This window comes from Aethalodelphis obliquidens, unplaced genomic scaffold (assembly GCF_003676395.1).
Source record: "Aethalodelphis obliquidens isolate GAN/ISIS:26980383/991018 unplaced genomic scaffold, ASM367639v1 scaffold25, whole genome shotgun sequence".
NCBI classification, from domain to species: Eukaryota; Metazoa; Chordata; class Mammalia; order Artiodactyla; family Delphinidae; genus Aethalodelphis; species Aethalodelphis obliquidens.
In genome coordinates, this window is record NW_020837969.1 from 27,335,224 (window position 1) to 27,352,164 (window position 16,941).

General features: G+C 41.6%; 1 protein-coding gene across 1 annotated transcript in view; it reads left to right on the forward strand.

Annotated features, from left to right (window-relative positions):
- The window catches only part of UNC5D (unc-5 netrin receptor D), a 601,039-nt gene that overhangs the window by 336,153 nt on the left and 247,945 nt on the right, over positions 1-16,941 (forward strand). The window contains exon 3 of the mRNA XM_027122816.1: positions 8,695-8,838. Coding sequence (XP_026978617.1) covers positions 8,695-8,838 — 144 coding nt within the window. The remainder of the gene's footprint in view (positions 1-8,694; positions 8,839-16,941) is intronic.

A 16,941-nucleotide genomic window follows, 5' to 3' on the forward strand; every position in this document is an offset into this window, starting at 1 on the left:
ACACACACACACACACACACACACACACACACACACACACACACACAGAAAAACAGCAACCAGCAAAACCCATCCTTGACAATCAGGATAATGTAGCCTGTGGGAAGCTTGAGTTATCAATAAGCTAAACCACTTCTTCACTGTTCAAGAAAAACGGAGTTCCCTGAACAAGGCTCCATGGTTTTTATTCTACCTCGGAGATACCAAAGTCTAATGAGTGAAATAACGCGTATTTCAATGTGTTATGGGAAAAGTCTCAACTCCAGTAGACTAATTTTTCTTCTTAAAGAATATCATTTCAGGGATTTCATTGTGTGTGATTTCCTTAAACAACTGGAGTCACTCTCTGGGAAGAAAAGGTTAATGGATTGTGTTGAGAAAAGGGAAAAGAGTAGAATAAAAAATGTATTAAATCTTTAAAGTTTGTATCTAAGAACTTCGCTCTGCTGGTGATGGGGATGTGAATATAGTATCCTCCAGAAAACCATTAATTTGAAGTTACCTCCAAAGATTCACAAATCACCGAGGTGCATTTGGGAAGCATATATTTGAGACCACAGAACACAGCAGTAATCCATCTCTGAAGTGTTCCATTTGACAGTTTGTGGGTTTAAAACCCACAACTATAGAAACATTCTCCGACCCCACCCCAGATTTCATCCTGTTCATCACTCTGCTGCTCAGAGAGGACTGACATATTCTAAAAAGGTTTCAGGAAAATATTGAATTCCTTCCAAAAACTTGTGACAGAGCATGAAGACCTCGTGTCTAATTTAAGCCTTTCCTACAAAAAGAGACCGTTTACTATCATTTCATTCATAGCAGAGATAGAAGGCAGCTAACCATTTATGCAATTTAATAACTTCCTAATATTGGCCAGAGATTTGTTCTAAACCCTAAACTCTTAAAGAGTGTCTTTGGACTTTTTTATAGTCTTCTCTGTTCATACAACATTTTAAATGTTTTTTTTTTTTTCTAATTTGAAGTGGGAATTATAAGGATATTAAAAAAAAGATGGTCTGGTGATTAAGAGTATGGATATTAGTGCAAGATGATACCTCCATTTTTTTTCTTTTTTTTGCGGTACGCGGGCCTCTCACTGTTGTGGCCTCTCCCGTTGCAGAGCACAGGCTCCAGATGCGCAGGCTTAGCGGCCATGGCTCACGGGCCCAGCCGCTCTGCGGCATGTGGGATCTTCCCGGACAGGGGCACGAACCCGTGTCCCCTGCATCGGCAGGCGGACTCCCAACCATTGGGAAGCCCGATACCTCCGTTTTTGAGATCTGGCTCTCCATTTACAGACTTTTTAATAGTTCCTTAGCTAGTTTAGATAGTTCCTTAGCATCCTTTCACCTCGGTTTTCCCATGTATAAAATGGCAGTTACAAGGATATCTACCCCATGGAACTATAGCAGGGGTCGTAGAACCTAATATATATGACATACCTTGCTCAGGGTCTGGTGTATAGCAAGTACACTATCAAGGTTAGCCTTCAAAATGATAAATATAAAACTGCAATTTTTTTTACATGGGGTAAGTGGCTGGTGATTTTGCTTCCAAAAACAAATAGAAAATTATGAACGTAATTACAGTTCCAGAAAGATAAAGGGGCTAGTCCTATTAACAGGTAAATCATTGTCTTTCATAGAATGACATTTTATTTGCCTGTGGTTCACTCCCTCAGTTTACATTTCGTCTTTGTTATTCTCAGAGCCCCTGGTATCGCCACGGGAGATAGAATTGGTAGGATGTATGCCCTGATCTCGGGATGATCTACTAACAGGAAGTAGTTTTAGTGACTGCAGGAATGGAAAGCCATTGATTGGGGCAGCAGGGTTGGAAATCATGAGTGTGGTTCCCACAAGTTGTATGAGGTCTGAGTGAGTCATTCAGGGGAAGCTGTCCTCTAACTGACCCTGCCCTCTCCACTTCTGCCTTTTGAGTTGCCCTTCTCTCTGCTATCAGACAACACTACCGAGTTAATTTGCTTTTCTCTGCCAGACATCTCTGTACTGATTAATTTTAATCTCCAGTGAGGACGAAACTGGAGAGCTTGGGTGTATTCTTAGTTTCTGTACTTAAGACTGAACTTGCAGTGCTTCTGAGGAATATGTGGGGTGCTTATTATCCAGGGGAAACTAAAGAGTATTCATTAGGCATTGTGCCCGTTCAAAGGAGGACTATTTTTTTTTAATCAAAATACATTTGAATCTTGTTGCTAGGATGAAGTGGCAAACGACATTTAGCCCTAATTAAGCATCTGCCAGTAAAATGGAATATGGTTCTGCCTTTTAATTATCTACATTTAATTTGCTACTTTCAGTAGCATGTTGGCTTGAAGACATCTAAGCTTCCCCCAAGAAATGGAGGCACAGTTCCCTGAACAGTTTTCTTGTATCTCAAAGTTTTAAAACTCCAAATAGGGATCAGATTCATGTGTCTTCACCAGAGCCTTGTCCTAGACACTGAGATAAATATTGGGTGAGGACAGAGCCTTCAGGTCAAAGGTAGGATGGCAACCGTTCCCAGAAGCTTTTGGTGATGCTGTGGAGAGGTTAGAAGCCCCTCTTGTGTGATCTTGTAGCAGTCTGTGCTTCTGTCATAGCGACTGTCGCATCACATTGGGACAGGTTGAAGTGTCTCCTCATCTAGCCTGCAAGATCCTTGAGGACAGGAATCTTGGTCATTTACTTTGTCACAGTATCTTCAACACCTGGCAAAATGGCAAGCACATATGAGGCACTCAGTACAACTTTTTGAAAATAATATATGTTGTAAACTGTATGACATCTTTGATCTATTTCCTATTGATACGGAACCTGCAGCAAAATAATAATTATAATAATAGCGTGGTTTTAAGATGAAATAAGATAAGGTATGTGATGACATTAATAAAAGTAAAGGGCTATACAAATGGTATAATAATCAATCAGTAATGATAATATGTTATTCAAAATATGGGGAAACTTATTGTTCAAGCCATTTTCTAGGCTCTAAACCTGGGCTAGTAAGAGACAAATGAAAAACATCTCCTTATGTAAGTGGTGGACTCACTTCTTCCAGCTGAGTAGACTGTTTTCCATCTTCTTAGGAAACAGTGGAGTAAGGTGGGCCTATCTCAGAGCCAAACCCAGGCATCAGTGGTACTGAGATACCTAAGGAGATGACGGTCTATTAGAGAAGGCTCTTGAATAGGAGATGGTTGCTTTTTTTTTTTTTTTTTTTTTTGCGGTAGGCGGGCCTCTCACTGCTGTGGCGTCTCCCGTTGCGGAGCACAGGCGCCGGACACACAGGCTCAGCGGCCATGGCTCACGGGCCCAGCCTCTCCACGGCATGTGGGATCTTCCTGGACCGGGGCACGAACCTGCTTTCCCTGCATTGGCAGGCGGACTCTCAACCACTGCGCCACCAGGGAAGCCCGGAGATGGTTGCTTTTCGTGGGCTGTTTGATTTTTTTTTTCTCTCTCCCCAAATTGAGCAAGGCCCCATGCTACTCATGAAGTTGTATTAGAATAGTTCTTTGGGGCTTTGTCTGTGGAAGCTAATTACATAGAACTATTCTCTGGGTTAATTCCCAATCATGAAACATCACAGTGCAAAACAAACCAGGCACGGAGTGGGTATAACACTGGGCTAAAATGGTCCAGGGAGACAGGCACAGCGACTAGCGTGAGAAAACAATTCACCAAAGCCTAGTCTGCTAGCCTCTTACTGCTTTGGTGTGGTTTGGGAGTATGATAGGAGGAAGAGGGATTCTCATCTTTTTTCTTGAATCTAGTTATTTACTTTAGTAAGCCGAGTATCCTACTACAGAGAACTTCCAAAGATTGGACATCCAGTTGTGCTGAGTGGTGCATCTGAGAGCTGGTGGGCAGCAGTAACTACGGCAGGATGCCGCTGAAGAGCCTTGTTGAAGTGTGATAATGGGCAGTAGATCAAAGGCAGGGGGACAGCTGTTAGTAGGCACTGTCTGCAGCTGGCATGGTGCTGGATATTCAGTTCTACTCCAGAGCTCTTTTCTTTTCTACAGAATAAGTTAGGACTAGAACTAGAGCCCTTTTCTTAGACGTTGACCAGAAATAAATAATTTTCATCCTTTTTCTCTCTCCATTTCTTCCCTCCTTTCTTCCATATTTTTATTCTTTGAACAGTGAAACATACACCTTCAATTAGTTTGAAAATTCCCTTTTATTCTCCCAACAGGATTAGACCTGCTAAGAGTAACTAGTGTTTCCTATCTGATAAATAAGGGGATTATAGCAATAACTGCTGTCAGCATTTTTCTCATTTAAACAAATAAAGCTGACAGATGATGAAGTTCTGTGCTGCTCTGTTATGTTTAGTACATGCAGAGCAATTATTCATCCGTTGCCAACATTCGTCTCTCTACAACTCAACCATCCGCCGCGTAGAAAGCTTATTAGCATTTCAGCTCCAGAGTCATATTTTCATCTTCTGTAGGACTCTCCTCCATAACAAAGGCTGATAGTTATAATCGCACGATAATTTAAAGGGTTGGACTTTTCCGTGCCCATTAGTTACACAAGTGATCAGGTACAATGCTAGTCTTATTTATGAGTTGTCATCTTCTATTTGCCTGGGATGTTTGTTCCCCTGTAGCATTTCCTGTGAATAAGTTAGCTGCCGTCTCTTGAGATGGAGAAATAGATGGTTATCTCTGTAACACTGTGGGATGAACTTCAGTGCAGGAGCGTGGGGGGAGCTGTCCTGAAATAGAGCCGTTTTAAATGGATGTTTCTCAGGTGTAGTTTCTCGTGTGTATATACACACACACATACATTTTTACATATATATATATATTTATGCATATATATAATACATCACTAGAGAGAGCAGTAGTGAAGATTTGCAAGAGAATATACTATTTAAAATTTTTATTTTAATCAATAGTTATTTGTTATAGTGGAGAAAAGTATAATAGAGACAAAATATTTATGATTTCCCAAAGGTTTTCCTAGCGGGGATGGTTTGACAAGGCTAAAGACCTCACGTTAGAAGAGAAAGGCCTACTCCAGAGAGACACTATACTAGTGGGGATGGTGGTGGCGGGGGGTAGTGAAGTCACTTGTGGCCTTTTAAAGAAACCTGATACGCTGATGCTACCTGGAGCAAAATACACTGTGTTTGGATAATACTTGGTTGATAATTCATTCTGCTTCTCCAAACCCATGGGGAACCTCTGTGAGGGACTTGAGACTGAGCCATCGTAATGCTGAAATCGTGACTTAAGCATTTTCCTTTCAGCTGTGTTTAGTCTGAATGAGAGGTTGCCAGACTTCCTGACATGAATGGGGTGAGATCAATTTTGACCTTCGTGGTGGGGGTCTGTGGCCCACTGTTACGCTTTCCAAAACAATTGTGTGGTTGTCCATGTATAATAACCATGTTTTCAAGTGTTTGTATTTGATTCTCTGACATCTTAGGGTCTTGCTGACCCTGGAGGGACTGCCCTGCCCAGGGCTGGCTAATTCCTAGACATAGCAAACAACTGGCCCAAGAGCGTGCCTTTCATATGCAAACCAACCGATCCAGAGCTTTATCCCCAACCCCTTCTTTTATCAGGCTCTTACACTGCCGACCCGTATCCCCCTGCCCTAACCCAGTACCAGACAAGTAGGGACAGCTCTTCTGTCCCGGAGCCCACTGAAATGATGCAAACGTGCCAACTCTAAATCTTTTTCCCCTGCCTCTCTGATTCCTTTCCGTGGAAACCACAATAAAGGCTCTTGCCCACATTCCCCCCTGACCCTGGTGCTTCCCTGTGTGGCCCCGGGTGCTTTGCCTCTTGTTTCTAGGGATCTGTGAGTGTAAACTTATTCTTTCCTGATGCGCATTTCTGTTTGAGTGTCCTACCTTAGATCATTAAAACAGGCCCCATGTACCCCTTAAAACACCGTGAGGCCTAGATTAAATCATAGCATATTTTAAGGTTTGGATGGGGAACTCTCTGCTTTATAAATATGATGATCTTGAACCATTTTGAGATGGTGATTATCTTCATTTGCAGCCTCGAGAAAGCTGATGGGTTTAGATATTATAAGATGGAGAAAGTAAAAAAATAATACATATACACACACATATATATACACATATATACACACATGAATAAGTTGTGTGTGTATGTATATGTATGTATGTATAAATTCCACATGAGCTTGAACACATTTCTGACCTTCTAAGCTTATCATGCTTCTTCAGTGAGACCTGATTCCCACATGATTGGCGTATTTTGCTTCATAGGTTTCCCCATCACATGACAGGGGAGCTCAGACGTATCAAAGTTACTCCACCTGGAACCTGGATGTGCTGGTTTAGGGTTTTCTCTCCTCTCTTGCACTATGCAAAGTAGATCCTCCACCATTTGTCTCAAATCAAAGCTGTGAAATATACACCAAGTCGTCTTGTCTACAGCCTAGCTCCTTATTTTTGTTTATGCAGCCTAACTTTAAAAAGTCCAGTATGGGTGTCACGCTCCAGTCTGCTTTCTGTCCTCACAAACTTTTTTGTAATCTGACTTCCGTTTCCCTTTCCCTTCACCTGCCAGCTCCACCTTCTCCAGGTCCTCTCATTCTCTCTTTTATTTAAGAGCAAATTTAAAAAAGCAGCCGCAACAATACAATAAAAGCCCCTCTAAGGCTTCTTTCCTATTCCACGTAGGAGGTGACTTTCAGGACTCTTACGTCTCTGACAGGTAAAAGGCATGCTTCTGCATTCTGCAGAAACAGAAGAAATGGGAATTATCAGCTGTCATCAGGATGATTTTCTATACGCGGTACCTCCTACAAATTTAGAAAGTCTAACTCAGATTGTGTACATGGTGATTGATGTGGCCATAAAACTCTCATCACACACTATAAATAACATGTTATTGATTGGGTAGAGGGGAATGTTTCCCAAGCCTGACTAATCCACCTCCGTTCTTGTTTTTTAAATCCTACCAGCACCCAGGATATAATCACATTCCACCTCCTCCACCAACAGTCCCTGGCTCCTTTTGACTATACTGATGGTTCTGTCCCCTGAATTCCTTTTGAACGTAAAGGAAAAATCATAGTCATGCACCTCATTTTTTCCTTAAATGTTCCATGCATTAGTCTTATTTCCATAATTATGTATAAGTACCTAAAGTACGAGGACAGAGTCGAATTTTTATGAGGGACCTGTGCAAAGTGCTGGTTTGGGTGTAAAACAGATCTAGCTTCAAACCCTGGATCTTCCATTTACAGGCAGTGTGATTACTGACAAATGACTCTCTAAGTCAGTTCTCTCTTCCGTAAAGTGGGGGTACAGTAGCCTCTGCTACATTAGGGCACTGTGGAAATGCAAAGAGTGAATAGGCTAAAGGCTTATGATGCTGGGCACTTAGTGGAGCTCAGTAAGCATCGCCTCCTTCTCCCATGCTGCCTGTCTCAGGGCAGGGCACAGCCTCAGCAGATGCCCATTAGCTGGAGAGAGCATGCCGATTATAAAGGCTGCTCCCCTGTTTGTGATGATTTAACTGATGGTGTCGAGGAGGGCGTCCTTTGCTCCTTGGCACTTGCTCTGAGGTGGCTATCCTTCCCAAAGAAAGAAAGGCTGATAGTCTATGGCTCTGGAGGTTTGGAAGAAACTCACTCCTCAGAAACACCAGGCAAATTTTTTAACTATTAGATGGGAATGCAAAGATATAGTAATTAAACTAAGACGTTGACCTTGGCATTTTTTATCTCATTTCCCAGGTGTAGCCTTAACCCCGCTTTCTGTGAAAGCCTCTCTTTTCTTCACCTCCTCATTCTGTTGCTCCAGGGACCTTCCAGGGTTTTCAAGGCTTCAAGACCAATTTAGTTCAACTTGTCTGCATCCCATTTGTTGTCTGGAGTTCTGGCTTTTCCTTGGATTCCCAGCCGTTCACCCGTCCCATGCATGTTCACTGTCTTCTCGTTATTCTAAGCCACACGTCCAGAGTGACCCTCTCCTGCTGCCATACCCAGGGGTGGGAACACTTCGAAGCACTTGGAACTATGTCCCTGGGGTTGGTTTGTTGAGGACTGTTTAGCCTCTAGAATCCCAGAGATTAATTTGGTGCTACTTTCTTCATGGTAGATTTTACACCAAGAAAGACAAAGAGGGGGGGAAGCGGTGGGGAGGGATAAATTGGAAGATTGGGATTGACATATACACGCAACTATATATAAATAGATAACTAATAAGGACCTACTGTAGAGCCCAGGGAACTCTTCTCCGTACTCTGTAATGACCTATATGGGAAATGAATTTTAAAAAGAGTGGATGTATGTGTGTGTATACCTGATTCACTTTGCTGTACAGCAGAAACTAACACAACGTTGTAAATCAACTATACTCCAATAAAAATTTAAGAAAAAACAAACAAAAAAAACAATAAATATTTATAAGAGCTAAAAAAGAAGACAGAAAAAGCATGGTGTCAAGGTACTGTGAAAATGATTCTATTGTATGGGAACCACACTGGCTGATGATACTATACACTTGTTCTTTCCAGCCTACTCAGCCGTTGGAATTTAATTAGCAGTAATATATTATTGTCAAAGTAATTAAAACTTCACCTTGATTAAAAACAGAATGGTTTAATTAACAGGAAGAGGTTGGGCTGGCCTTAACTTTCCGTTTGCGAAATACACCAGCCTCAGTGGATTGGTTCTATCTCCTCTGCAGGCCTGAAGGTCCGGGAGGTGTTTATCAACGTCACCAGGCAGCAGGTAGAGGACTTCCATGGGCCCGAGGACTATTGGTGCCAGTGTGTGGCGTGGAGCCACCTGGGGACCTCCAAGAGCAGGAAGGCCTCCGTGCGCATAGCCTGTGAGTATATTCTCGGTGACCTTCTTGTCGTGTAGGAGCACAGACTAGCCTTCCATAGAGCTGAAGAGCATTTGGACAGGCCAGGTGCTTCTGCAGAACAGGGATGAGAGGATAGCAAGACGCCATCAGAACTGTCTCCACCTCTACTCAATTCACTCTTCTAAAATTGTATTTTAAATGTTTGATAATTTCCCCTAGGAGACAATCAGCAAATCAGTTGGGCTAAGAGATTCTGCCTAGGTTGCCAGAATGCAGGTGCCTCCACAATACCGGGAAAAATGGTTTCCGAAAAAGAAAAAAAAAACCCACGCAAATGGATTCTGCTGTTCGTCATGAATGACACAGTTCAAGGGGCATTGATGAGAAAAGTTGAGCAATGACGGTTTACTTCGCCAGCAAATCTGTGAAAATAAGGCATTAAAGATTAAGGGAGTTTTATAGCCTCCTGTTAAACCTCTTTCCTCTGAATCTTAAAACATGGAAATGGGCTTTAAAACTGCATTTTTTTGACCCAAGTAGGACTGAAAAAAAGACGTTTGAGGGAAAAAAAAAAAAAAAAAAAAGAAAGAAGATTGCCTTTCAGGAGAGTCTAAGATTTCTTTATCATGTTTCAGCATCAGCGTTTTTATCATCTCAAACATGTTTAGAAATACACCAACTTCCTTTCTCCTCCTTAAACGTATCTTACCCACCCCATGGGTCCCCATAAAATCTCCTTTGTGAGCCCAGGAGTGTTACCCCTCCCCCAACAAAGAGATGGCGGGCAGAGATGGTTATTGTTTCTTTTTTTTTAATGCTGCTTTCGAGAGTGCCGTGAAGACAAGAATACGGGACAAGGGGGATTTATTTAAGGACTTGAGGAATTCTTTGTAGCAGATGTTGATGGTTTAGGGATTAAGAATAGGAGTGAATTGCTCTTTGCAGAGACGTTTATGTTTCTTGGGAAATGAAATCTCCTTGTCAGCATAGGCGTTTCACCTTCATTATCCTGGTGATCTGGGAGGCTGTTGCCTGGGTCCTAGGAGACCAAGGAGGACCTTGCAAGCTGCGCTCTTGTTGTAAGAGCCATGGGAAATATTTTTCCTATTGTTATTTAGTTAATTTTAGCCCACAAATACTTTCTGACAGGTCAGTTGAGAAAGGGAATGTGTTTGATTTTATTCTTCCTTAACAAGTCCAGCTTTGTGCTCCTGGCATGGCCTCGCCTAGGCTAGCCGAGGTATTGTAGTTTAACATCTTATGGAAAAACCTCAACGAACTTTTTGGCCAACCCAGTATTTGATCCTGGTCAGGGTGAGGCAGGTTATCCTCCGGATCCTGAAGAGAGGAGAGGCCAAACTGCGCAGGGAATTTCAACACAAGTTCCCTTGATTTCCTTGTCAGTGTCACTTTCCCTTTCCTCTTTTTCCTCTACTTCTTTGAGCCCCACGTGACCTATCCTATGAATTCCTATAAATAGCATCTCATTAATCCGTCCGTCTCCAATCTCTTGTCATCTCCATGCTTGCTCACTTCATTCCTGACTGTCACGTGCCTGCTAGAAACCTCCAGAGATTTCCCCCCTGCTTATAAAGTTTGGCAAAGAACGGCTCAGACCCAGTTTGTTAATTTCCCATAGGCTTTGATCGCGTACAGTCTGCTTCATCCTTCTAAACACTTTAATGTTCTGTGTTTCACCCTCACTTCTCTGCCGTGGGCCTTTGCTCCTAGAGTTTCCAGTTGGATGAATGTGTACCCTGGTGGCTGAGAACCCAGATACTGAAGTCCTGTTGGTTTCCAGTTCCTAAATCCACTGCTACTTAGTGTTGTGATGGTGGACAATCGATTCATCTCTGTGTCTTAATATTATGATAAAAGAGTGCTGACTTCATAGTTACTGGAAGAGTCAGAAGTATTGATAACTACAAAGTGTTTAAAACCACACGTAACACGGTGTTACTCTTATCAGTCATTAGCTATTATTTTATGACATAGTTGATCCTCTGTAGCCTGAACATCATTCACCAGTAAGTGTGTTAATACTTAAACTAATTGAACTGAATTACATTTCTAGTGCCTTAGTGATTTTTCTGTGGCTCATGGCTATATAGACTCTAAAACTCCATTCTAGGCCAGCCCTAGGTATCCAACTCTCCCAAGTATGATAGGATCACAGAATGTTTTTTAAAAAATGGAAAACACTTTTCTATCACTTCCTACTTTTTTAGAGTCAGCTGATACTTTTGTGGTACTAATCTTGCAAACCTCTTCAGGGATTAAAAAAATCATTTTGTCATTCTTATGTATGATATGCACATCTGAATATGATAAAGATCTGATTTTTAAGTAAAAAAAAAAAGAATATCCTTAAAGCCTGTATTATGCAGTTAGCTTAATATAATCTCTAATATTTACAATATATTTTTAACCTCTTTCTATGTAGCAAGTGACAGATTATTTAAAATTATTTATGCAAGTCAAGACATGATTTGTCATTAAATATTGCATTGGACTTGGAGACCAGTATACATTAAAATGTACACTGAATTTTAACTATGTTTATTGGCATTGAAAATGGAGGGGAAAAGCTGCCTTTAGGACCTTGCTTGGAATTCTTTTGATTTGCTTGCAGGAGGGAAAAAAAAACACCACTTATTTTTGTATAACTTTCATGTTTTATTGAAATAAGAGATTTCTCGCTGCTATTTGCAGGCACTTCCCAGCAAATAACACATTGCCCATGAGGATGGTTTTTATTCCCAATAAATGAAAAGCCAAATTGGACATAATTGTCACGATATTTCTACTTTTTAAGATTGGTTTTTGAAGTGCTAAAGACATCTTCATGTGTTAAATAAGGATTTTGAGATATGGATGTAGCTTACGAATCTGACAATTGTCTTGAGGGGACTTTGCAAAATTAGTATCATTTTTATATGATTCATTAAATTTTTGTAGTTCAACATCAGAGCTCCTTATGCTTCCTGCCTTTAACCAATGATCCATTAAGAATTTAACAGTTTCAGAAATGCAGTGGGCAAAACCTTCATGGCATCTGGGCCATCAGCTGAGGGATGTCTTGTCATGATCATGTTAGCTTATCTCTGTAAAAACACCAGGAAGCTCGCTGGCAAGGTATCGCTTAGAGATCATTCGATTTTAAAGGGAAACAATATAGACACAATTATTTTATTTATGTCACTCATATTTTTATTGAAATGGACCCACCTGGGGTATCGGTTAACTATGCAGATTCCTGGCTTCTACCCCAGACCTGAGGAAGGACCAGGGAAGCTGTGTTTGTATGAAGTTATCCAGGTGAGTCTATGATCAGGTATCTTTGGGACATCTTGGTCAGGAACAGTGTTTCTCAAATTTTAACACGTATGCAAATCAACTGGGTTCCTATTGAAATGTAGATGATTCAGTTGACATGATTTGGTATGTCCAGTCCAAGGTCCGAGGTTCTATCATGTCTAAGGGTTCCCATAGGATGCTGATGCTGCCAGTTGTGGACCCTGCTTTGAGTAGCAAGACCCTTAGAACACCTTTAGGAAGCACTATTTGGGAAATACGGATTTAACCCATAGCTCCAATGTCATCATTAATAGCTGAGAAAGTGATATTCAGAACGGTTAGGTGGCTTGACCAGAGGTCACCCGGCAGACATGGAACCAGATCTTATATTCATCCATTCACCCTCCCTGGGTGCTCTTGCTACCAAGCCGTGTTGATTGCTTTCTATTAAATGGGAGTTTGAGAACCATCATAGAAGGATAAGTTCATGTGCCTTTGAGCATTTCCTTGAGGAAAGCAGTGATTGCTTTCCTATTCTGTTTCTGAAGAAATTGAGTTCCTCCACATGGTCAAGTTATTATATATATACACATACACACATATATAATACATATGTATAATATATATACTTTATATATATGTTATTATATATTATATATATATAATATATATTTTTATATATAAATCATGACTCATTGCTGCCTTAGCGGTCACAAAAAAATCAGTACAGATTTTGTTGTAGTAGCCAAAGTGCCTGTCATCTTAAACCATTTTCTTTTCCTTAATAATTCCACCCTGTGTCTGCTGGCTGCCCATCCGATCACCTGGGGCTGGAAATAGCTGAGGCTCCATTTCAAAGTGATTTTCTGGAGGGAAAATAAATAAATAAAGCAACCCACATTCACCCCCACCAGGTTGGCAGAAGTCCATCTGCAGGGAGTGGCTCCCACTGGCCTCCTCTCGTTTGTCTGATTCGATCACGCTGGAGGAAGTCGGGCTGCTCTGGCATCTGTTATTTCTGCCCCTGGACAGTTGTCAAAAGGAGGAATATTCAGTTATTCGTAGTTTTTTATTCTCATGGGTGAACATTTGGCTGCTTAGCTGTTGCCGTTTTTCCCTCTTCTTCATCTGCGTACAAAATGTTTGGCCTCTATCATCACCCCTTGGTTGGGCAAACTCTTCTTTTTTTTAAATAAATTTATTCATTTATTTATGGCTGTGTTAGGTCTTCGTTGCTGTGCACAGGCTTCTCATTGTCGTGGCTTCTCTTGTTGTGGAGCATGGGCTCTAGGTGCACGGGCTTCAGTAGTTGTGGCACGAGGGCTCAGTAGTTGTGGCTCACGGGCTCTAGAGCACAGGCTCAGTACTTGTGGTGCACGGGCTTAGCTGCTCTGCGGCATGTGGGATCTTCCCGGACCAGGGCTCGAACCCGTGTCCCCTGCATTGGCAGGCGGATTCTTAACCACTGCGCGACCAGGGAAGTCCCTGGCACACTCTTCTTAACACCTGAGCCTTTTCTTCAATATGGGAGTTGGGGTTGGGGGGATGAGGGAAACCTTGGCCTGTTATAATCACATAGCAAGTTGGCCACTTGGGATAAAACGCAGCAGGAACCCATTGTTCTGCTGATTTTTTAAGAAAAGGAATCTATAAAACATGCATCCTGAATATAATTTAAATAGATGGCTTATTTGAGACACTTCTAAAATATCTATACAGTCGTGCCAAGAACGAGTGAAGAACTTAGAGAATCTCATTTAAAAGCTATGAAACTCCCTACCTAATTACAGGCCCATAGCGAAAACAGTATTATTTTAATTTGCTTTGGTGGGGGAGGGCGGTATCTTTTTTGAGAACTTAGAGGAGATATCCAGCTAGACCTCAGTTATGGATCTTGGCTTCATGGCTTTGATAAATAATTTCACCTGTTAAAAACTGTCCATAACCCCCTCTTGATAGCAAAACTATAAAAACACACATCGGCACGTGTGTCTGGTGTGCAGTCAGCCTTAACCTCTGTTTTCCGTCTTATTACCCATTATATCCATACAAGCCTACTGGGCTCCAGCTGAGTTAGGACAGCTTAGATTCTGGGACATAGACTTTTCTTTTTCCTTGATGTGCTCATATCCTTTCTTCTTCCTGGAGTGTATTCCCAGCCGCATCTCGCACTTCTGCCTTTGTCCGCCTAATTCCTACATCCAAGGTCTGTTGTGGATACCGTGTCCTTTATGAAACCTAGTTTAGCAAATCCTTTAATACTAATTGACCTCAGCAGCCTGACATACCGACTGAGCCCTTAAAAAAGGGTCCCCTCCAGCATCTCCAGCTTCAAAATTGATAAAACCTAAATATCCATCTTCGAACTCTCCTAGCATTCTTTTTAGCACTTCTCCCATGGTACTTATTATCATTTTCCCAGAACCATGGTTATCGTGAAGTTATTTGTGGATTGATTTTCCCTTGTTCGATGGTAACCTGCTGTAAGATTCCGTTGCGTTGCTCTCATTGTCTTGACCTCTGAGCCTAGTGGGGAGGCTTATCTATCACCTTTGTATTATAGATGTTTGTTTGGTTTGAAAGGCAACCCTATCAATGCTGGATATGGTTCTGTGAAAGGGCATTTGTGAGCTGTGTGTCATGATGGTGCCATGGGACTAACACGGCAACTGGTTTTAGCCAATCCATAGCTCACAAGGATGCTGTTATTATAAGGACCGTCTTTGTCCTCCCTGGCTTGCGAAGTACTCCTAATGTTTACTGCAGTAAAGAAGAGGTCTAAAGGGAATCGGGAGTCGGTGAGTCATCACAGCCCTGCGACGTGCAGCATGTGGCCCCCAAGACGTCCAGCTTTATCTGCACTTTTCCCTTCCTTCCTTTTCAGGACATGGAATTTGTTCAGAGGTTATGGAAAACATGTTATGACCAATTCTCAGCACCGGCTAGCAATCGCACAAAAGTTTAAAATCCTCCTTCCTCTTCTCTTGGAAGAATGTGGCCAGAGGGAAGAGAAAATACTATCTACTTGGCCAAAGGTTGATCTTTCTTCCCTTTGGACTGAAATTAACTTCTATGAATATTACTGAAAGATCTGAGAGTCCAGGCCTCCTGATGGACTTGCACACTACACAGGAGTATCTAGCCAAGGAAGGGGATTGGTGTTGAAATGCAGCCTGCATTCCACTAGGCAGGACTGCCCCCCAGAGCATGGCTACAACCACATGAGGGTAGGGACTGGTTTTTCTTGCTGCTGCTTTATAGCCAAGACCTGTGTTCTCACAGGTGTTCAGTTTACAGAAAGGTGGCACATAGGCTGGTGGCAGCAGAACTGGGTACAAAATTTGTGGTACTGAGTGCAAAACGAAAACCGTAATTCGAAGACACATGAACCCCAGTGTTTATTGCAGCACTATTTACAATAGCCAGGTCATGGAAACAACCTAACTGTCCATCGACAGATGAATGGATAAAGAAGATGTAGTACATATATACAATGGAATATTACTCAGCCATGAAAAGGAATGAAATTGGGTCATTTGTAGAGATGTGGATGGACCTAGAATCTGTCATACAGAGTGAAGTAAGTCAGAAAGAGAAAAACACATACCGTATATTAACACGTATATATGTGGAATCTAGAAAAATAGTACAGATGAACCTATTTCCAGGGCAGGAAGAGAGATTCAGATGTAGAGAACGGACATGTGGACATAGGAGGGGAAGGGGAGGGTGGGATGAATTGGGAGATTAGGTTTGGTATAAATACACTAGTATATGTAAAACAGATAGCTAGTGGAAACCTGCGGGATAGCACAGGGAGCTCAGCTCTGTGCTCTGTGATGACCTAGATGGGCGGGGTGGGGGGGGAGGAGGGAGGTCCAAGAGGGAGGGGCTAGATGTATACATATAGCTGATTCACTTCGTTGTATGGCAGAAACTAACGCAATACTGTAAAGCAATTATACTCCAATAGAAAAAAAAGAAAAAATGTGGGTCCCCTTGTTCAAAAATTAAGCATTTCAAGACATCAGTATTAGACCATTAAGTCAAGCATGGGGCCCCGTTTGACTATACTGGTCCCACACCCATGAAGGTGGCCATAATGGCAGTAATGGTGATGATTCAAGAGATCACTTTATATGTGTAACGCTATTATAAAAAGGAAATAATTGGCCTAGAAAGGCTAGAGACGTATTCAAACTGATTCCACGTGGAATTAGAGACAAGATTATTCTGTTTTTCCTCCAAAGCCAGAGGCAGCATCATGGGAGGTAAGTTTTAAGATGGCATATTTGGGGTAACTAGAAATGCGCATTATGGAACATTATTTCTATGGCCACATTCTCCTTCAGTCTGTACAGAGGCAAGCGAGGGATGTATGTCTGGTGGCAGTGATACTGAAGAAGGAATTACTGCATTGGGTGAGTAGGTGACTAACAGGGTTTTCTTTAAAAAGTTATTTTGACATAATTCAGACTTGCAAAAACAATTGCAATATAGTACCAAAAAATTCCCTAAGCCCTTTGCTGACAGTCTTCAAATGTTAACATTTGACCATATTCGCTCTGGCATCGTCTCTTTCTGTGTTTATCAGTATATGTATTTGTATGTAGACAATTACGGTTTATTTTTTGACTTGTTTAAGATTAAGTTGCAGACATAATACTTCCTTTCCCCTAAATACTTTATGGTGTATGTTTTTAAAAAACATATCTTCTGACATTACTGTAGTATATTTACCAAGAAATTAACATTGATACAATTCTGTTATCCAATCTAAAGACCTTATTCATCTTTCATCAACTGTTCAGTAAAGTCCTTTATAAC